General features: G+C 42.4%; 1 protein-coding gene across 8 annotated transcripts in view; it reads left to right on the top strand.

Moving 5' to 3' along the window:
- Positions 1 to 23,541, top strand: part of GRAMD1A (GRAM domain containing 1A) — a 106,052-nt gene that overhangs the window by 46,671 nt on the left and 35,840 nt on the right. For 5 of the 8 annotated variants that reach the window (XM_075191653.1, XM_075191652.1, XM_075191651.1 and 2 more), the window contains 4 exons: positions 21,108 to 21,375; positions 21,791 to 21,811; positions 22,968 to 23,052; positions 23,141 to 23,244. In XM_075191653.1, the coding sequence (XP_075047754.1) occupies positions 21,108 to 21,375; positions 21,791 to 21,811; positions 22,968 to 23,052; positions 23,141 to 23,244 (478 nt within the window). Of the gene's footprint in view, positions 1 to 13,699; positions 13,767 to 20,027; positions 20,137 to 21,107; positions 21,376 to 21,790; positions 21,812 to 22,967; positions 23,053 to 23,140; positions 23,245 to 23,541 lie in introns of those variants that run through there. The other 3 variants (XM_075191657.1, XM_075191656.1, XM_075191654.1) reach the window with 3 other exon arrangements.

Raw genomic sequence — 23,541 nt, 5'->3', positions numbered from 1 at the left:
TGTATACAGCTCTGTGCCGGGCGTATTTGGTTACGGACATCGGGGACAGTTTGTTTCTACACGTTATGGTGCCTAGAAGTGACTGTATGTGGGAAGGTTTCTCTAGGGACGGGTCGCCTCGCCCCTCTTTATAATTGATGAATGCTGAACAGTGTCATCGTACGTGACTTCATTCACGCGCTTCGTTTTATCAAACGGATCGTTTAGCAAGATAAGAACGAATGTTCTGGGATAGTTAGGTCAACATTGCAAGAGGATGTGCTTTATGGAGGTCAGATATGTCGACCAATCCCTGATCAGTATTGATACATTGATCAATTGATAGCTTCTAAAGGAGATAGAGAATTAGGTTAGGTACACGATGAAGAATTTTCCAACTGACGTGTTATCTCAAACAATTGTACCTTCGACTGAAGGTCCGATTAATCTGATGATTCATACATACACACTGACACGATTTACCTTCAGATCTGTGCTCTTCATCTGGTCCTCTAGTCTTCAGAGAATGACAGCACAATATTCATTCATTCATTATAGTCACATTGTCACACTGATTAAAACCACCTTGTTATAGCTATCCACATGTCCTAACAAATTTTGTTGTCTTCTATGGCTCTGAAACTAAACATTCTGTCTCAGAACAAACAAATGAATTATTCCTTCTACAGCACTCTCTACATTTATTCAACGGGACATTCATCTCTGGCATCGGCTGAAAAGAGCCCAACTCTATGGAGATCGTTAGTGCATACACACTACATGATCGTTAGGTGATTGGTCGGAAAATATTAAACACTACGACCAACCAAACGAGCCGACAATCGACTTTCGAACATCGCGTCACTATACGCACTAACCCGACTTCCGACCGAACGGTGGTATGTCGGCTGATTTGCCCGATTATTGGACAAATCTGCTCCAGTGTGTACCTGGACTTAAAGAACTAATCTGGACACCTAGTGTTAGAGTCTAAAACCTTCTAGAAAGGAAACGTTGAGGTGTTTAGCATAGCAACCAATCAGATAATAGCTATCATTTTATAAAATGTACTAGTAAATGATAGCTAGAATCCGATTGGTTGCTATCGTTTATCTAGTACATTCTATAAAATGAAAGCTATTATCTGATTGGTTGCTATTGGCAACATCTCCACTTCTATTTTAGAAAGTTTAGTTAATCTAATCCTTAGTCTGAGGGGATGAATGTCCCGGATGGCATCCAATTTCACAAAAATAATGTTATTTTAAATCCACTCCCCACCCCACAAGTTATTTTTATTTTTTTTGAAGGTGGTTTTCTAACAGGGTCAGCAAAACAAGGATTTACTGAAGAGGGGTCCGATATTTTGGGGCAGTGGTCCAAGCGCAGATCACTAGGATGATATTTATATCTAGAGGTCTCTTGTGTACGGAAGTGATATATGAAACTGAGGACATTAATAACTTCTCGGAAGGGACTGAGTGGCGAGAAGCTTAGCTGCTAAGACGGGAGGTTGTCCAGGAATGTTTTTCAGTTTGGGGTTTGTGTGCAGACGTCGATCTTATTCTATATATTTAGTTTTCTATTTATAGTACATTCAATTTTATTATGTACAGAATTGACCAGGCATGCTTCCCTGACCAACTGAGCTTACAATCTAGCTGTTCAAGCCTGGGACAATAGAGCCGATGTTGGTATTCCATCCAGCAAATCTCTGTGTCCTTTTCATACGGTTCACTTCCTTAAATCGCTGGACTCCTGTCTAGTTATTATTTTCTTTCATTGCACTTTCATTCATTTGGTTAAGCAGCAAAACACGTTGATGAAAATAGCAAATTTCTGTTTTTTAGGGAAAAGATGTCACTTCTGGATGAGGACTGTTGCTGATTACACAGAGTAGTGACCGATGCAGAGCAGAGACTCTGTTTGGCCGGGTGTCACTTCACACAGACAGCTCAGACAGAAGCCGACTTGGCAGACTGCAACAGCTGAGACGAGATAGCTGAGGGAATCTTGGTAACATCTGAAAATGAACGTACCGTGGAAATGTGATGTTGGTGCAGACAGCCACAAATCTTGGGGACACGTGTATCCTCCGCAGGCTTACAGAACAGCAACAGGAGAGGGCGCGTGTCTCATGTGACTGTAGAAATGTTAAGACAGAGGCAAAACCTTCTCCTCTGTCCAGGCCACGCGGGAGTTTTCGAAGTGCGTCCATTAACGCGTCTCAAAGCTCCGCTGCAGCGCAGTGTAATATTTAATGAACGCTCCCGTAGAGCTTCATTGTGTTTTACAGAGCGCTTAGCTCATACTTACCAACTTTCTGAAGTTGGTTTCTGGGAGCCTGCTGGAGGAGGGGGGCGGGGCTCCAAAAATCGCATCATTTTGGACCCGCGGGCCCGAGGCCAAATGCCGCGATTCAGAATCGCAGAATTTTTGGACCAGATTCTGCCCACTTCACTAGGAAGTGGGCAGAATTCGGGAGATTGCCATACTCTCCTGGGAGTCCGTGAGACTCGCCCAAAATGCAGGAGTCTCCCGGACATTCCGGGAGAGTTGGCAAGTATGCGCTAGCTCTTCTGAAATGTCAAAATTGACACAATTTGAACGCTTGTCAAAAGAAGTGTGCCTATAGGTCCTTCAGATCCAGAGCAGATATTAAACATTTTGAAATAACATCCGTGTGTATGAGGCCTTAGACACATAAGTGGCACTTAGCGGCCATCACTACTTATCCACGTACGGTAAGGGCCTAGGTTAGCTCAGTGTTATTTAGGTAACTCCGCACCTCAACTTTATTTTCGTTGTTTACAGGTATTTATTTAAGCTGTTCATAGGGTCCTATATATGAACAACCGACAATAATGTTTTTGTTTTTTTATCGCGGTAATAAAAAAAAATCTGTTAGCATCGTAATTTATTAACTCTTTATCAAAATCTCGCTGAGACGCGGAGCGATACTCCGCTGCCTCTGCAATACTGGGCAAATCTTGAGCTTTCAGTTCCACTAGCTACATTTTTTTTAAAAAAATAGTTAAAAATAGATTTAATTCTTTTTAAAAAAAAACCCAAACAAAACATTTTGTAAAACTATCAACCATTGAAGAAAAATTCTCTAATAATGGCCATTTTCCCAAATGCATATTATACATATAGCATATTAAATACCTGGAATGGCATGTAGTCTTTATTATAAATTATATTAATTTTAATTATTTATAATCTGACATTGTTTTCTTTTTAATTTTTACAATGTTATACTTTCCCAGGGGCCTTATGTGGCCCCCGTATACACCTGTCTTGACCAGAGGAGTTTCAGCTCTTCCTGATGAAGCCTCTGTAGCATACTGTCCCTTACTCCTCAATTTTCAGCTCTAAAAGGGCTGTGGCCTATTGGAGAGTAATGTTGGGTGGATCTAGGTGGGGTCTGAGCAGCTCATGGACAGGGCTAAGTTTGTCCTTATTTTGGTTAGTCCATGAGGGTATCTGAAAATACGATCTGATGCCTTAATACAAACTATACGGATTTGTGGCCCCCTTATACATCCAAGGGCCACTTGTAAAGCCCTCCAAAAGTATCCACCCTCCACCCATCGTACAATGAGGAGTTGACAAACCCAAACACATATGAAACATTCAAACTGCCCTGGAGGTAATTAATTCGCAGACACCAGGGGGTATATTTACTAAACTGCGGGTTTGAAAAAGTGGAGATGTTGACTATAGCAACCAATCAGATTCTAGTTATCATTTATTTAGTACATTCTACAAAATGACAGCTAGAATCTGATTGGTTGCTATAGGCAACATCTCCACTTTTTCAAAACCCTCTGTTTTAATTAAATCTTGCCCCAGGGCTTATACAATGCACCAGTCTGAATTGCAAAGCAGCAAATACCTTTTAAATGCGAAAAGGGATGAATAACCTTATACAATATACAGTATATATTGTAGGTACAATGTAAGCGTAATATCTCTTTAAATGGCTAAACCAACAACCCAAGCAAATAGATAGTTAGAAAACTAATTATACAGGCAGTAAAATCTGTGCAGAAAACAGCCAGTCTGACATTTAGATTCTACTTATAGTAAATCACAGGGCTGCTGACCGCTAAATGTGCCGGATCTAAACCCACCAATCAGCGCAGTCATCCTGCCCTGACAGGGCTGACTGTGTCCCCGTTCCTTGCAGCCATCGTGCCTGTTCACAGCCTGTTCTCTGTAGACCTAACGGCTTCCATGAACATCTAATGACCGGTAAGACCTTTCTGTTTTTATAGAATTATTACTCTACAAAACATCTGCCTCCCCTGTGTGTAGGTGACAGACTGGCTTTAGAACACTTAATGCACAATTTAGAATAACATATCTTCAGCGTTGTTAAAATCTCCTGGTGCAAGAAACAAGTTGTTGTCTCTCACTAGCCTGGTGCAAATAAGACTAAGGAATAATAATTGGTTCTATATCGTGCTTTTTAGTGACCATTTGGCACAGAATTTCCTCTCCCCGCACCGCATTAAAATAAGATATGTATATGTGGTTGTTTAAATATTTGGGAAGATTTGCAGGAGTGTTTGCACAGCAAAGAGCATATGCAAAGATGTCTGTGAGATTGTGTAACTATGAGCTGATGTAGAGATTAGATCCTGCAGCTCAGGCCGTTACTGAGACCTTTGCTTGTGTCTTCCGTTTCTTTTTTGGACAAATGAGGTGAAACTTTTGATGGATACTTTTTAAGCAGTTTAGAGAGGTAGATACAGGAGGTGACTATTGGCAAACATAAAATCTGATATTTTCACATAAAATCAGCACTTACTAGAGGTTTGCTTTATACAGAGAAGTCTTTGCGATGAGGTACAGGTTGCAGAAAATGCTGAGGGGCTGATTCCGGAGTGAATCCAGCTACTGGGTGTAAAATCTGCACCAGGAGAAAACCCATTTTGTGCTTGAGGAGAGGGGTATAAAATATACAATCTGATTTAGAGTTGTGAGGTGGGGGTAACGGATACTTGTCACCTTTTCCTCATTCGCTTCAGGGAGATCCCGGGGGAGGTGGGCGTGCAGGGGCGGGCCTTGACGAATCTCATCTTTTTGCCCATTAAGCCCCCCCAAACTTATATATTGCGGGGGTGAGACCCGGGAGGTTGCCCTGCTGTTACGGTCTCCCAGAAATGTGGGAGTCTCCCGGACAATTTGGGAGAGTAGGAAACTATGCGTTAAAGAAAAGCAGCTAATGAATCTCTAGAGACTGGAGTGTCTTTTACATTTCTGTCTCCATTACTGAAGTCATGTTGTCTTACCTGTCAGTCTTTGATTAAATCTTAGTCTCCATGAAAATGGCCACCTCCATAGGCATCAATACATGGACATAGGACACAATTTCTGAACTGTCATCATGCCACAGATGGCGAAGCCAACCACGTCTTGTACTGGCTCAGCATCAGGGAGAATGCCAGACTCTTCAGGGAGTGAGGGAGATCACCCCTATTTCAGGGAGTCTCCCTGACATTCAGGGAGAGTTGGCAAGTATGGGGTAATTTTAAAATGCATTGCTAAACTAGAGCTGACATATGGGCCTGAACTTACACCGGTTTTCATGTATGCCAGAGAAGACTTGAGCGTTTCTGGCCTCTTTACAGTTGGAGAGCCGTGAATGGGGGAGGGACGGGCGGTCTAACGTAGGTAAAGTGCAATAAACTCGTTCATGCAGACGTGGCTCATACAGACCCGCGGAAACACGCATACACGCCTGTTAGGGGCCGCGTCTTCTGCAACTACTAGAGGGCAGGTACAAATACTTGGTTAATGTGATGACTTGACTTAAACCAGCCACACAGGCCGCCGATGCGGAGCCATACGCTACTCAAAATGTGCATAGTTCTGCATATAGGCGGAAATATGCAATTTCTGTTGTGTAATTTATGACCAAACAACTCTGCATCTGGCATCTGGTCCTGTGTGTCTGCAGCATGCAATTTTTATTTTTACTATTGCATCTCTTGCTCTTACATACCTCCTGACTTTTAAAATGCCTAAAATGGCGTATGGCCATGCCTCCTGCAATAGGGGGCGTGGTTGCATCACATTAGGGGCGTGCCCATCTCACAGTGGCTTCTGGGGCACTAGGTCTGCCCCCAAACCTTGGCAAAACATCCTTGAAATGTTGGTGGCATCTGAAACGTGGCTGCTATTCACCACGGTATCTACCTCCCAATAGGTTAATTCTATATATTAAAAAAAACATTGATAAATATGACATTGATTGATGTATATCAATCAGTCGAGGTAAGTATCTTGCACTAGAAAGTGTCACACTAATTGAATAGACATGTATATGCTTGTGATTGTAAGCTTTTCTTCAAAATACGTCTTTTTTTGTTTTTGTTTCTTTTGTTTTTGTTTTTTTGTTTGTTGTTTGTTTTTGTCTGTTTTGGTGATATCCCTATCGCCACTACTTTTCAGTGACATCAGCATCTTATGTCATTTGCACGTTTTCTATCTTCCAGTCTCACGCTGGGGTCTCTTGGTACCATATGGGAGGATGGGGGTGGGGGGTCTAATATTACTGTGAGTGTTTGACCCTCTGGGGTGTTGTGTTTTTTTTATATGGGAACTAAAAGTCAAATAGAGCGATAGAAAGCACCCCCCTCGCTCAGCGTTATTATCCGTATAACTGAATGTCTGGATAATGTCCACATTATCCAGTGTGAATTCATCGGTGGCAAACGTACCACTCCCTCTGCATTAAATCATTTTTTGTTTTTTATTTTGGAAGTGGGAAGAGGGTCTTTTCTAATGGTTATTCTGACCTCCCCTGAGACCTGAAGTTCCCATTCAATTCAGCCAGGATCTGTCTGTATTTGTTTAATTAAATGTAGGTTTGGTAAAACAAAAATAAGAAGTGAACTGCACCAGCAATCTTCTGCTTCCTGCTTCCCCCGGTCCCAGATATATATATATATATATATATATATATATAATGTACGTCTGTGAGGTCCAGATGGGGACCGAGTTAGTTTACAGACTCCTTAAGATGACATGCACTCCTTTGTATGACAGCGCTACCAATAACATTTAAAAATATATGTCCAGACGTTCCTGGATCCTGTCAGTGGAATCGGGACGTTGTTTTTCTATACAAGATTGATTTTCTGTTGTACGTATATAGTACCGTTTTAAAGGACGATACAACGAGCCTGAAATTAAAAATGCGCTTCTCAAGTTAACCCGACGCCTCCATTCCTGGGCCAGGAAGCCTTAGGGTGTCACAAACCAGCCTGGATTTGTGGAAAGGAATGAAATATAAGCCACAGGCAGCAATGCAGATTGACTTTTTTTCTTCATTTATAAAGTCTATGGTGTTTTTTTTTTTTTTTTTGATCAGGTTGTAATTCCCAGGGACATGAGACTAAAAATGAAACCTTTGCAAAATGAAATAGTTTTATATCTGTAAACGGAAAACTACACTCAAAAATAAAGAATTTAATTTTCAGTGACGTTTAGGGTCACATTTACCAACAGCTGCATAAAATGAAAAATAGTTTTCAACCCTAATCGCATTGATAAGGATTGAACTATTTCTCATATTTAGGAAAAAACTTCAGCAGGGACAGCGGTCACGATAAACTGCTGTCCCTGTGAAGTTAAAAACGTACCTTTTCACTGCCGCTTGGTTCCCGAAGCTGCTTTGCGATCCGCAGCAGCCTTGTGCGCAGGCTCCGTCTGAAAACTTCGGCCAGGCGCACAAGAATCTATGGGGACTGCTATGTATGTTTTTCCCAACTTCCTTTGGTGGGCAGATTTCCAAACAACAGGATCCATATCAAACTTGGCCACAGAAGTGGATGCCAAAGACTGGTAGCTCGCCGATCTCCACTCTAATCTCCCTCTTCACACTGTTGGAAACAAGCCAGGTGGTTGTCGATGCCCCTCCCCTTAGAATTTCACATTTAGGTCTATTCGCTAAACAAACTTTCACTTATTATTTGACTCCAAAACATATTTTGTTTTTAAAACTCCTTCTGAACGGGAGTCCGCACCTCCCTGACACATTATATGTGCGTCTATTGAACAGAACGTAATGACCCTTTTGTCGTTCTCTGGAATCATATATTTTTTTAGGACAGAATAAACCAGCGTAAGCCCAGTGCATTGTGTGAACGACCGCTGAAGACGCTGCCCGTGCCTAGCTTGATTATACTGATGATGTCGCTAAATTGGTGCCGTGTCTGAGACCATATTGCCCCAAAGTAATCACTGTGGTCAATATAATTGTTTTCAAGCACGCTGACAAAGCCAATCAACTACTGGCCGCTATCTAGTGGCGTTTGCAGTCATCTGTCAACTGTAACAACCCCCAAGACTCAATCTGTCCAGTTTTTGGCATCCACTTCTGTGGCCAAGTTTGATATGGATCCTGTTGTTTGGTCCTCGGGCCAAATGACGATACGGTTCGGGTTTGTGGCCATTTTAATGATGAATGATGGTAAGAATGACTCAGAATCCTTATCCTTAGTAGAGATCTGTGGTTTATGATTCTCCAGAAAATTATATTTAGCTCTTATACTTACAGAGTAGATATATCCTGAGATTTATTTGCAAGTTTTTTGCAGACTCCCAAATTACGACAAAGTGCAGAACATGATTCAGTTCATTTTACTATTCTGTAGGACATTCATGTGCACTAAGATTCTCACGGGGAGATTTTTTTGAACCTTCTAAAAAGGAAAAGTGTTGCCCATAGCAACCAATCAGATTCCAGCTATGGTGTTCTAGATTGTACTTGATAAATAGTAGCTAGAATCTGAATGGTTGCTATGGGCAACATCTCTTCTCTTTTGAGAATGTTTGATAACTCTACCCCTCAGACTTCTAAGCCACATCTCTTCCATCTAGTAATTTTAAAAGCACCCTGAAAATATCTAGTAATAAAAGTTTTATAAAAATTAAAAATATTTAGCCAATTTCATAGGTCGTTGTTAGATTCTTGTAATAGACCAGAGAGGGGTGTTAATAGGCATTGTGAACGTGTATTACTGCATTTAGGAGATGTAATAATAATAGGATTTAGCCATTGTGACTAGTGACTAATGTCCTTAGAAACATCATGATTGATGATGTCAAATTTCCTCTGCCCAGTTTGTCTAAAAAAAGGAACTTGGGAAAATCAGACAGTGGATAAAATTCACAGAGTTTCATAACGAAGGCCGTGATGTAAATGCAGCCAGATCAGACGCTTGGTAGGAATACAGATTGGGCAACGGCAATAGCTCTCGAGAGGGAAATAATAGGGGTGATAAGTGAAAGGGAAGGTAGGCGTGATATTAAATTACCTCTCTCCCGTCTAGTGCAGACTGTGATTCCACAATGACGCCGAACTCCGAGTTGACTGCCAAGGAATAGCTGTGATTGCATTAAGCATTGTTTACCTGCTTATCTCTTGCTAAACTGTTCTGCTCACAGCAATCAATCTCCATTGGCTGAAAGCCCAGGAGCAGCTGCAGGGGCAAATGTTTAAAACCCTCTAAACATTTGGAGGTGCTGATAGCAACCAATCAGATTCTAGCTATCATTTATCTAGTACATTTTACACAATGCTAGTATCTGGTTGCTATGGGCAACCACACATCCACTTTTCATGACAGCTTGATACATTAAGTCTACTTTCAAGGGGGATTCCACTTTCAGATGACTTATTATTGGCTTCTATATATGTCCTTTCTGCAACATTTATATACATAAAAATTATTATTATTATTTATGAAATGCGTTATAGTTCTACCTTTCTCTGTGCTTTTCAACCATTTATTTATAACATTGGGTCTTTATTTCCATTGCCCTGGGATGTGACAGAACGTTTGTATGCAGAGAGCAGCTTTGTTCTTTGTCCATGGATGCAAAAGTCGCAGGAGGACACGTACGAGTCAGTAAATTATAATAATATTATAATTATATAACTTTATATTATATAAATATAAAATTATATAACTAATAAAGTTATCGATGGGGAATAACACTTTAACTCTTAATTATTGACTCGGGAATAGTTGTCCTGATCGTTTGCTTTGATCTGTTACTGTGTCAGCACTTAGCTTAGGACGCAGGCTGTCCTGATTTTCTGTGGCTCGTCATCCATGTACTAAACAGACCACGCTTGTGCCACTATGGGATCATTGTCCGTTATCTGCAGGTTTGTAGCCAGAGAATAAGGTTATTTTTATATAATATTATTATTATTATTATTATATAATATTATTATTTTTTATATAATAATTGTACAGTGGTCATGCCAAGTGTGAGATCATACGGTGCTATTTTTTTTGGACTCGTGAGGTTGAGTTATAAAGGCACTTGCGATTCATCGCCCCATTTCTGTGTACTCTGAACTGTCATCGTCTCGCTGCCTTACGGTTTTTTGTCATTTCTTGTTCCTATGTGTTGGTCAACATCTGTTATTGAATGCCGTACGCATTTATATCAATTGTTCTATAAGTTAGACAAGTTTATTCTTAACTGTGTTTAACCAGGGATAATAGAACAATATATCAGATTTAATCAATTAGCATATGCAGATATAATACTATCAACCTTTCATGTTTAGCCAACCAGGTCATTGTAGACTGTACCCTAGATTAGACTCCTAGGCACCTTCTACACAAGCGTCCCCCCCACCAACCATGGGGGAGGACGCTCAGAGATAAGTCTTATCATTTAACCACCTATCACAATTCTGGCCTAATCTGCCCCTCACTAACTCCACCACCGTGGGAATAATGAAAGGGGATATGACCTGTGTTTGGGATTGCTGAAGGGTGTTCGTGGATTGGTGTCTAGGAATCGCGCTTCATCACATGTGTATGCTGCGCCCGCGAGGAATCGCATCTGTCTGGTGATTGTCTGTTTGTATCGCCATCCACGGAATAAACTGCGCTTTGGTTGCAACAATCTACCTAGCGGATTTCAAAGAACCCACTAAGACGTGCGGTCTGCCCACCAAGCAACTGCATCTCGGTGAGCCGCTTAATCCTGATCGATGTTACCAACAGGTAAATGGATTTTGTCCAACATTAACAGCGTTATTCATTTCAAAAGCAAACTACAACAAACTGCAGCACCCCTCCCCACAGTGAAGCTTGCATTTCCCAAAAAGACAGATCAGGAACCTGTCATATTTCAAGAGGCAGCAGATATTTTCTTTGTACGTTTTTATCCTTTTAATGTCCTTGTTGCAGCATGGCCACTACTGATCACCTATTTATTTTGTGAAATAATCAAGGGCTGCATTAGAAGGACATGAGGCTGGTGGGGTTCACAAAGTCTTATTTAGGGAGCAGCCCCTGACAATGCCTAGGGCAGCATCACCTCTGGGGGGCGTGTTGTATATGAAAGGTGGCGTGAGCAGATTCTCCAATCACGCTGGCTTCGGGGAGAGCCCCCCTCCCTGCTAAATTCCTATGGTTTACACTAGTGTCAAAAATGAAGTGTAGGAGCCCTTGAGAGGTCTATTAACGCATATAGAGGAATGCAGGGTGTAACTTTACAAACTTTGTATTAATAATAGTCAAATACTAAGTGATAGATTTTTAAAAAGCTGAAGATAGGATGGTTTCTCTTTAAAATGTTCTTTTTGAATGTATGCACAGTATAAGTCTAGTGCAGCCAGGGTTTGCACAGTGCAGTAAACACACAGAATGCTGTGTGGGTGCTTTGCAGCGTTAATGTGCGAGTGGGTGTATCTGTGGGATGATATATAAATATCATATAGAAACTGCCTCTGTGTGAGTTTTCAGTTTGCTTTTTTTAACACCTTTGTAGCTTCATAAATGACAGTACTGTGAAAATCTTATCCAAGAGACTGCAGTGGATGTTTTAGTGATAAATGTTATGTTTTTTTTTAATTTACTGTTAATTATAACACTTCTGATTATGCTCACCCGCGTAAAAAAAAAAACTACAATGATGGCATATGGAGAAGTGATACTTTTTGGGGTTTTAAAACCAAAGGCAGAAACGAAACTACAATGAAATGGAATTGCCCTCTTCAACATATCAGGCACTGTCCCCGCAAGGTGCATAGATGCTGGGGACTGACACCTGTCTCTCTGCACCATTCACAGTCCCGTTAGCAATGGGACGTACTTGCGGTCCGCACATGCGCAGTAGGGCTTGCGTCCCATTGCCTAGCAACGGGACGCTTCTTTCTTCTGTGTTTGCCGGCAGTCAGGTGTTCCTGACTTCAGGTGTTCCTGACTGCCTCGGTATACTCTTCAATCAGGGGCTTGGTTAGGGTTCTTAAGGCACTTTGTCCCACACACTTGTGCCAGAGTATTGGTTCACCTACTCCAGCGTGCTTTATCCTGCTCCTATTGTTGCTTTCTGGTTCCTGACCTCGGCTTGTTCCTGACCTCTCTCTGTCTTGCGATTTGGGATTCTGACCTCTGGATCACCCTCGTGTACTGCGCTATCGTTTGACAAACTGACCCGAACTGTGCGACCATTCCTGCTCTCTCCCGCCGCACTGTTAACTACCTCGGAGATCCGTGATCTGCGCACCTCATCCAGCCAAGCCCATGCACCTTTGCGGGAGTCACTGGTGAACACTGGGGGTTGCGTTAGACTCCGTGCCTCCCTGTCTAGTGGTGTAAAAATCAGTCAGTGGCATCTGAGAAAGTCATTATCGTGACACAACATAGTATCTCTCGTTCACCTCACAATTGTAATCTACTGATCTATTCGTATGCGGAACGCTTTGTCCGTACACATGGATTCGTGTTCGGCCGTAAGTCCGTTGGCGTGCCGTATATTGTGTGAAATAGCTGTACGCATGCTCTGGAACGGCCCTGGAACGCCAAATGCACGCAATTCATGTCCGATAACGAATTACCTTTGCCTAAGGGCTTGGGAGGCGGAATGGGAGAGGAAATTGGCCCGTGAGCGTAGGCCATGCGCAGTACAGGCGTGCCAACGCAGAGGCAGGCGATTCGAGTCCTGGGTTTGTCGTTCGTGCGCTTGTTTCAGCCGTATCCTTTGCACCAGCTACAGAGCAGGTGTAAGAGCCGACTGATAGTGATGACTGATACGGCATAGTCTTTGTATTACAAACTACACATCGTGTGCCACTAGATAGCACAGAACATGTGTATGCAACTAAGATGGATTTTAAAAATGCATTGTATGTACAGTACACATAAGCATGCTCATTTAATGTAAAAAAAACACGTATTTTTTTTTTTTTTTTGTGTGTTTTGACCTTGTATTGAACAGACGCTCGTGTGTATCCTACAGTCTGTTCTGGCTGTCTACATATGGCACACAACGTTTAGTCACAGCGTACTTCCACCCAGATTCCAATGGAAACGTATCTTGAGTTCATCTTTGCATACTGTTGGAACTACGCACTAAGTTCCGTGCCCCAAAAATAGAATATGTTGCATTTCAGGGTCCCCGGTGCGGACAATTGCACCGTACGTATATCCAGCCGCTTGTATATATCCTAGCTCCCTACAATAGATGTTTGTTTCCCTGAACTTAGGTCATGTCTCCTCTCTTGTGCGATTGGGGAGACAGGTGGAACAAGCAGCCTCAGTGTTTCCTCAGCTGTTCCTTGTACCACACAATGAGGGACGGGGGAGGGTTTTTTTAGATACTTTTTTTTTTTTGTGTGTGTTTCCTGTACATGTTGCTGACACTCCATCCCCCCTCCGTCTCTGTCAGACATTTATTTGTGCTTCTTCAGCATGGATGTCCTACATCTCCACAGCCTGACTCTCTCACAGGAGTTTAGAGGGGTGAAGTATCAATATTTTGCTCTTGACAAAACTGTTTTTGTTATATTATGTTGCAGAAGGTAAACATTGAGGCCTGGGGGAGGAAATATCAATCTAGATTTATATACATAGTGTCACTGCAACATGAAAGCGAAACTGAAATATTATTGCAAAACTGCAACAGAGTTTATTCAAATAGTTCAGTTGCAAAATAAAACTTGTGTGTTGCTCTCAGGCAAAAATACTTTCATTCATCTATAGTTTAGCACTTATCGATTCAAAGCCCGACGGTTTCTTTAATGTATTTGGGTCATGTTTATTAAAATGTGCAAATTAAGGGAAGAATCTTACTATTTTTATTTAAAGGCTTGAATCCGGTTAAAATAATTTTAACGTTGCTGCAGATTTTATTTATTTGTATTTCTTAGTGCATTCATTCATTCATTCAGAATAAATCAAGTTTACTTTAAACAATGCAAACAGTAAATTAGTCATAAGACACTGGTCCATTTCATTTAAACTGTCATAAATTGTTGTTTTGATTAAAAGCCAGTGTGATTGATGCAAGTTTAGCTTCACAAGAGTGAAGGGGGGGGTTAATTCCTGGCCCCCAAAAACGGTAATTGAATAAAATTCCCCAGATCAATCATGTCCTGTGCCAATTATAGCTACAGATGTAAGAAATACGTCATTTATTCACAACAGATTACCCCTATTCCTCTGTGTGGTCCTTTTGTAGGGCAGGTTTGTTAGACAAATCTTTGTGTTGACCTTGGATCTGTTTATAAATATTAAAGTTGTCGCCTCTAAGGTGCCTTTTCCTTTGAAGTTAACAGCCCTAGTTTCAGAGTGAGGGGTTGCAGTAATATTCTGTCCTGTCTTAGACATTACAGAATGCATTACTGTGTTTTGTCCACCGGAGGCAGCATTGGGTCCTAGCTGGCATCTGTCACTCTGTTCTATTAGAGCCATCTGTCAGATCTCACAGAGAGAACCTTGGGGAGGGGGGAGGCAGCTGGTCTTTGACACCTGCTGTAGTATGTGCAGGCTTTAGCATATGAGGGAATTAAGGGTTAAAAAGAGACGATCTGGACCCTTAGGGTCTTAGACGGAGACCGCAGGAGAGAGGGTTTGTAAGTTTCTTTTTATTTTCTATCATTCTGAAGACGCTCTTATAGCATAAGGATATATATATATACTCTATATTGTACTTTTATGTCATGTATGTTATTGTCATTATAGCCGTCTGTTCTCATCATGGTAAGTTCTAGAGTGTAAGCTCTTTGGGTCAAAGAGAATGCTTTATAATATACAGCCATCTTTTTGTGGATCAGTCTCCGACCTGGGGGTATAGTTACTAAACTGCAGGTTTGAAAAAGTGGAGATGTTGCCTATAGCAACCAATCAGATTCTAGCTGTCGTTTTGTAGAATGTACTAAATAAGTGATAACCAGAATCTGATTGGTTGCTATAGGCAACATCTCCACATTTTTTGTTTTTTAACGCTAGTGAAAGCACATGTCAAATGCAAAACCGGTTTGACACTTGTTTGTTGCTGGCGTTTTCACAAATGTTTGGAGCTCTTTCCCGCTTTAAACGTATGCGGATAGAACGAGGTGCGTTCTGAAGCGGTAGTGTGTATCTTGACACTAGAAACAATCATTCCTGGTGGGATTCCTAGTGTTACAAAACGATTGTTTAACACATGTAGTTTGTATGTTCTCCCCGTGTTTGTGTGGGTTTCCTCCGGGTGCTCCGGTTTCCTCCTACACTCCAAAAAACATACTGGTAGGTTAATTGGCAGCTATTAAATTGACCCTAGTGTCTCTCTCTATCTGTGTGTATGTTAGAGAATTTAGACTGTAATCTCCAATGGGGCAGGGACTGATGTGAATGAGTTCGCTGTACAGCGCTGCGGAATTAGTGGCGCTATATAAATAAATGGTGATGATGATGATGTAATTAATGCCGGTGACTATGAGGCTTTAATGTTTTGCAGCGCGCACCAACATTGTTGCAACAAAGTAACAAAACTAACAACAGTTAGGGCTGCCTGACAAGTTCATTTGTAGGGGAGAACGAATGGAGTGGGGTATGTCGGAGCCCTCGCTTCCACCCTTTGGAATTTATAAACATCAGCTGAAATCTCCAACTTACAAGTACATAGGTTAGAAATATTTTTTTTTTCTTTTATATCAAAAGTGCAGTCAATAAATTAACAACCATCAGCTGGGAGATATTACTACTTTTTTTTATCTGTGTGTCCTTTTATATACAATGAAGCTGCAGGTTTAGTGCGCGGCGTGATAGGAGTTAATGTAGTTCTGTGGCGCGCGGTGACGGCTTTGATAAGAGAATCAGGATGAAGGGTTCCTGTTGGCTCCGTTTCCTTCCTCCAGCTCTCAGTATGACAATGATTTGTTATAAACAAAGCGTCCACTGCTAGGACAGGCTCCGTCGGCCTCCATACTAAGCAACTTTAAAGTGGAGATTGTGTTTGCAGTTGGCATGTCGAGCCTGGTATACACAGGCGGTCACTGTACCTGGCGGGTCTGTGTAAACAGCTCTCTGACCATTACATGGAAGGTGCTGCAGGCGTGTGCTTTACCATATAATCTATATACTTATACAAGTCTGATGTGGGTGTAACACTGGTGCTCACCCTGTATTATTTAATTACCCCAAGTGTCAGCGTGCCGTTGTCATGGGACCCCCCGAGTGTCAGCGATGCCGTTGTCGTGGGACCCCCCCGAGTGTCAGCATGCCGTTGCTGTGGGACCGCCCCCTGAGTGTCAGCGTGCCGTTGCTGTGGGACCGCCCCCTGAGTGTCAGCGTGCCGTTGTCCTGGGACCCCCCCCCAGTGTCGGTGTGCCGTTGTCCTGGGACCCCCCCCCCAGTGTCGGTGTGCCTTTGTCCTGGGATCCCCCCCCCCAGTGTCAGCGTGCCGTTGTCCTGGGACCCCCCCCCCAGTGTCAGCGTGCCGTTGTCCTGGGACCCCCCCCCCTAGTGTCAGCGTGCCGTTGTCCTGGGACCCCCCCCCCAGTGTCAGCGTGCCGTTGTCCTGGGACCCCCCCCCCCCCCAGTGTCAGCGTGCCGTTGTCCTGGGACCCCCCCCCAGTGTCAGCGTGCCGTTGTCCTGGGACCCCCCCCCCCCCCCAGTGTCAGCGTGCCGTTGTCCTGGGATTCCTAGACAGGCAGTTGCCAGTAAAATTTGAATAGAATAGATTTATATCTGTCAATCGTGGAACCCCAAAAACAATTCTGCCACTTTTAATTGGTATCCCCATCTCACAAGTTTTACATCTTTGATTCAAGATTTTAGTTATTTTAGAAGCTGAAAACAAATGCACCTGTAATGATATTTACTATTGTTTTACTGTCAGTGTAGAACTTATACTCGGAGCACAGACTTCTTAAGCTCGGCCTTTACAAAAGACATGCCATGTGAAATATCTTCTGTCAATGTATGTAAACTTTTCTATATCCAATCAGCAGTTGTGACAAAGTCAGTTACAGGTTGTAAAAATGAAGAAGCACGATCACCATGAAATTAAATATGTGTTCATTTCGTTACAAAACCAATGCAGACGTTTGATTTCCAGTTGTTATGTTGAGCTTTTCAATGCAGTGTGTTTAGTTGGTGCAACAATCTGTGGACAGTAATTGCCATAATGGACATCTGTGACTATCATACTGACGAGTAAAATCATTACATGGGAAGATTCCAGAAGTCCGGCAGCCAATGCACCTTATAAAGCGTTATTCCTAAATTTTGGGAGTCTTGTCTATTGCAGGGGCAAACGCAGGATTTGTAGAGGGGGTTTTCCACACCACGCCACCAGTGGGCGTGACCAGCATGCATGGGGGCGTGGCTATAATATTACACAGTGATTGGCTGTTCTCCAACGCTTCCTATCCCCATAATGTACATAGGCAATGCTGCGTGCACTACTGTTAGGTGCACACAGGTCTCCCTTTTCAAGCAGAGCCGTGTGAAGCGAGGGCAGGGTCCAGCCACCTGAATTGGAGGGGGGGGGGGTTCCAGGTACTAGGCACCCCCCCCTCGGTTTGCCTATGTAGATATCAATGCATGCACAGCTTCCCTTCCTCCTAAAGATCCTTTTGGCTTCTAGATTTTCTGGACTCCATTTCTATATTGTGCACATTATTTTGTCCATCTGATATACAGTAGGATAACTCTCACTTCTCATCCACCTGGGGTCTGTTCCACTACATGACATTTGGAACCAAGATCATCAATCCCTAGGTAGAATGTACACACAGTATTTATTACAAATGACATTTATTCTGAGTTTGTTCTGCTGCTAAGCACAGCTCTGGCAGAACAATCCACTGTCACAAGATGAGCGCTGTGTGTACATAGCTTAATAGTGTGAACAAAGAGGTTATGTCATTGTATCCTGGAAGAAAACTTATTACAAAAAATGTCTTGGATCAATAATTCCTCTGTTTTCTTCTCTCCGTTAAATTGCATTGAATTCTAATACTTCTAACAGCATTAGAGTTTGCAAATACATACTTAAGACATACAAAAATAGAGGGGAGAGGGGCAAGTTGGGGAGATGCAAAGGACAAAAAATTATTTGCAATTGTACATGAGATGAGAATACGGTAAATGTTGATAGGAGCAGCTCACTCAGGTTGGTGCAAGAGGAATTCTCCCTCATCCGCTGCAGCATCCTCCATGGGACGTAGTTCATTGATTCGGGCAGTAATATGTCCTCCAATTACCTTGTGATTTCCATGTATAATTAAATCTGTAGAAATAACACTCTGTCTGGCTGGCTAATTTAGCAGCTTTGTATAGAACACTAACAAAAATAAACAAAAATATTAGCTGCCGGGCACCGCTGGTAAACCCCATGTCTGAGCATTATTTAGCTCTGTTGTTTAATTCTGCACTGTTCACCTTCGCACCTCTCTGTCTATTATCTTTTCACAACTAATTGTTACTGGTTAGGTAACATCTATCAGCTTGTTAATGGGTAGCCAGGTATCTGCTCCTTACTGTGTAATAGATATTTGAATTGAGTTTAGAGGACTGTTATAGCTCTGAGATTGGACTGTCACATCCCAGCAGTGGCCACTAGAGGGCGGGTTTGGTGCAGGAACATTCTTAGTAACCTGGTGCTAATGGCACAGTGGTGCTGTATCCCATAGCAACCAGACCCTGCTTCTTCCACTATATAACTCTCAGTCTTTGCTGCCTCCATTACCCTTTTCACATCTGTCACTGCCATGCAGCCCTGTCCTCACCAATACATCATTCATCTCCTGATATACTCTGTGCTGCTGGAGGACCCTGCTCCTTCCACTATATAACTCTCAGTCTGTGGCTTCCTGCTGCCTCCATTCCCCTCCTCACATCATGTCGCTGCCCCTGTCACATGCAGCCCTGTCCTCACTAACACATCACTCATCTCCTGATATACTCTGTGCTGCTGGGGACCCTGCTCCTCCCACTATATAACTCTCAGTCTGTGGCTTCCTGCTGCCTCCATTCCCCTGCTCACATCATATCACTGCCCCTGTCACATGCAGCCCTGTCCTCACTAACACATCACTAATCTCCTGATATACTATGTGCTGCTGGAGGACCCTGCTCCTTCCACTATATAACTCTGTCTGTGGCTTCCTACTTCAAGATCACTAAGTATAGGGTATAAAAAGTGGGTTCAGCTTAAGGGGATTTGCCAGATATTGAATAATATTGTATAAAGATGCCTGCAAGACTGCACAGTAGCACCTGCGTCAGTAAATTTAGCATATTAGCACTTTTGCAATACTTGCGGAGCTTATGCCAAATGCTAGGTGAAGCCTATTAGTCCAATTTGCTAGTGCAGCTTAGAAAACTAATGCAATCATCTGGTTGTCATGGGGAACACAAGCGTTTCTTTGATTTCACAGACGCCCCCATATATAATATCAACCTTCTCAGCACCACTGTAATAAACACCAGGCACAGGGCAAATTATGTACATAACACAGTTGCTAAATTCTCATTTTAAGAGCCCTTATGCCTCTCCTGGTGGGTCTTACAGTTAATGCTAACTCCGTTAGTTACACAATACCCTGCCACAATGGCCTGTGATTACATAAAGAAGACTCTGACACAACAAGGAAACGGCCAGTTGTGATCCACTTAGAGTGTTGGCGTGAGGTGACTGAATAAACAGAAGACTTAAGAAATGCAGATGACATGCTAATTCTCCCCAGGATTACTAAAGCTGAGTGCTGGCCTTATACTCAGTCTAAGAGCTGTTTATAGCTGCTGAGCAGACATGACCAGCGCAGAGCCCGAATTGCTGTGTTGGTGTTGCTGAGGTTTTTTTTGTGTTACTGGTGGTGAATTCCTCATATGATCACCCAGGTAGGTGGGATACACCCAGAGGTGGGTGGTTATGTTGTATATTAACTTAACAAAGCTTTGAAAGTTGCATAGTTGCAGTTTTTGTCAAAGGGAAACCTTTGTTTTTTGCAAAAACGGATTTTCCTTGAGAATCGCAAGTCTTGGATCTCAATGGTTCAAGTTGACTTCCTAAGTATCCGATGATGCGGCGAAGAGTAGCTGCTACAGGGAAATGTTCTTCCACTCTCAGAGAGTTTATTATATTTGCAATCTGCAGATTGTTAGCAGATAACAGTGTCCGGTGTGTAACAGAGGAAGCGTCAGTCTTCTGGTGGGATGTTGCAAGTTGCATTCTGTTGTGTTGATACCAACATGTACCCCTGGAGTGTGTGAGGAACAATCTTTGTTGGCTCGTTGAGTCGATTGTTTCGTAGACTGTACCAGCGGCTGGTTTTCGTCTCCTCAAAATTTTAAGTTTCTCTTAATGTGACCTAAGAAGTACGAGCAATTTTACATTGATGACCTATGTTTTTTTATGTTGGACTTTTGAGAGGCATTGGAAGATTGTTTTTTTTTTTTTTTTTAAATTATATGCAGCAAATCTGTTCATCCAATCAACTGATACATCAACGAGGGTCCTAACCATACAGCATAGATGTGATCTGTGATCCGGTCGTTGAGCAGTATTTGTCCAGTTTGGCGCATTATATTGAATATAAATATAATGCGCCAAACTATAAATAAACTGGACTAAAAAGATTGCATTTTAGTCCGGTATATGACAAGTTGCCAGTTGTATTCCTAGGTTAAGATACGAACTATAGTACCATTAATACAATATGTAGTCTGGAAGTGATTTTTAAATGAAAGCATGTTTATGTAACTTAAAATGTTTACAAATAAAATATTAATTCCTTAATCATTATAAATGTGACATTTTAGAATACATAAATGTCTGTGTAGACTAATGTTGGTGATTTCTCTTTTAACAGCTCCGGTAGTATCACCCCACGCAGCACACCCAGTAACTCCCCCGCTTTGAGGAAGCGCCTGACCAGCAACGAGTTGGAAAACATGGTGGAGAAGGGATCGGATGGCTCCTTCGAGAAGACGCCCAACGCGCAAACCCCCACTTCCCCTCCGCCAGGAGCACTGCTCGGGAACCAGAACAACGCCCAGCTGCCTACCCAAACCAACTCCCTGCCCGGAACCCCGCTCCCTCCGCAGCTCAGCGGGCGCGGGTCTATATGGAACAGCAAGGTGAGCAGGTTGCTGATTTGTGTGCCCTGAACAGTGGTTGAAAGGATAAGGGTCCGTTTTGCAAATGCAAATCCTCTGCGTCTGTTACTGTGGTTAGATCCATTCTCTAGAAAAGAGAATAATGCATTTTATCAGGCTGTTTTCAGTAGGAATAAGATCAGCAGTTATCTGCCTACGCTAACACCCACTGTCCTGTCATTTCAGAATAACTCTTTTTTTCCTTTTACATTATCATTTTAATCTGTATACCATATGCATTTGTGAACTCTGTTCTGTATAATAGACTGAACATGTATTTATACAAAGGTATTAGTTATATTACAGCCACCTCTGGGGCCCCCTGCTGCCATCTTTGTGTAGTGCGTGTCCGGTATATTTTTCCTCTAGTGACTGCATGTTTTGCTTTTTTTTACAGAAGATCCAGAGCTTCTACAGCGTAAGTATCTGTATGTTCTTTGTAATTCTTCTCTCTTACTGCCCCCCCTCTCCATATTTGTCTGTCTTTCAGTCTTTTTGGTTTTTTAAAAAAAATTATTACCCCCCCCATTTTTTTTTATTGGTTTCCATAAGACTGTAACAGGCTCATACATACAAGTGATTTTTCCTTACCTGCACGTCTGCGTTACTCCACTGGTAATCCGGCATCTAGCTGCTTCAAGGCTCCTCCATACGGGCAGCACAGTGGCCTAGTGGTTAGCACTTCTGCCTCACAGCACTGGGGTCATGAGTTAGATTCCCGACCATGGTCTTATCTGTGTGGAGTTTGTATGTTCTCCCCGTGATTGCGTGGGTTTCCTCCCACACTCCAAAAACATACTAGTTGGTTAATTGGCTGCAATCAAAATTAACCTTAGCCTCTCTCTCTGTTTCTCTGTGTGTGTGTGTTAGGGAATTTAGACTGTAAGCTTCAATGGGGCAGGGACTGATGTGAGTGAGTTCTCTGTACAGCGCTGCAGAATAAGTGGCGCTCTATAAATAAATGATGATGATGATTGTAAGCTGGCGAGCAAGTCCCTTTAACTTCTTTGTCTTTGGCTAATTACCAGTCATCTTTCATTGCCGTGTCTCTTCCGCATTGCAAAGCGCTGCGGCTTATGTTGGCGCTATATAAATAAATGTTGATGGCAATAATGATGGTACAGAGTTAGAACGCGCAGCAATTATACGCCGATAAGATTGTGTATTCAAACATATATGTCAACCGACTATAGCGCCAAAGACCACAGCACAACCATTTCTTTCTCGCAGATCAATTTCCTTCTTATTTTGGGGTTCGTGGGGAGTAGCAGATGGCATGAAAGTTACTAAGACCTTTCCTATTTATTCTCAGGGGTTCAGTTATGACCTTGAGGTGTGATGCTTCCTATGTATGCCAATGACCTTGAGATCTCCTTGCTGCGTAGCTTACTGTTCTATTAGTACACTAGGGAGAAGGGATTTGCCGTGGGCGCTAATGGAAATTCTAACTCCGATGTTGCCTAGAGTTGATATGATAAAAATACATATTTTTTCCTTCATGTGAGATCTGAAAGAAGTAATGGAAGTGGAGGTCCTTGGGTTTGCTCCTCTCACGTCTCTGTGTCTTTTCTCAGATGCTGAGCCCCAATTACAAGCAGCGCAACGAAGACTTCCGCAAGATTTTCAAGAAGTTGCCCGACTCGGAGCGTCTCATCGTGGGTGAGTGCGGCAGAACGCTGTGCTGAAAATAACCGCGCTCTGTGCAGCCGGTCTCCTTCCTTCACACCTCTCCTCTCTGCCTCATCAGATTACTCCTGTGCTCTGCAAAAAGATATTCTGCTTCAGGGAAGACTCTACTTATCGGAAAACTGGATCTGTTTCCATAGCAACATATTCCGCTGGGAAACCACCGTGAGTGCACTTTTGGTTTTTTTTTTCCCTGACTTTGTAAAAACTGTTTTAAAGCAACAAATGGTGAGATTTACCTAGTAGATATCAAACTAAGGATAAACATAAAACCTTGAGTTCTAGTCTAGAAATCTGGTTTGTAGAGGTTGAAATTGTTTGTGTAGATAAGATCTGGAAGTGTGATCTTTTTAGAAAGGTTGAAGAAGTCTAGCCAGTTGTCACCGGTGAGGCTGGAAGGTTGAATACAATCTGGGGAATTCAAGAAGTTGATGCAGCGCTGTTATACAGAAAACATACGAA

The sequence above is a fragment of the Mixophyes fleayi genome, chromosome 11 (genome assembly GCF_038048845.1).
Source record: "Mixophyes fleayi isolate aMixFle1 chromosome 11, aMixFle1.hap1, whole genome shotgun sequence".
NCBI classification, from domain to species: Eukaryota; Metazoa; Chordata; class Amphibia; order Anura; family Limnodynastidae; genus Mixophyes; species Mixophyes fleayi.
Note: the sequence above shows the minus strand (reverse complement) of the source record. Positions and strands in the feature narration are given on the sequence as shown.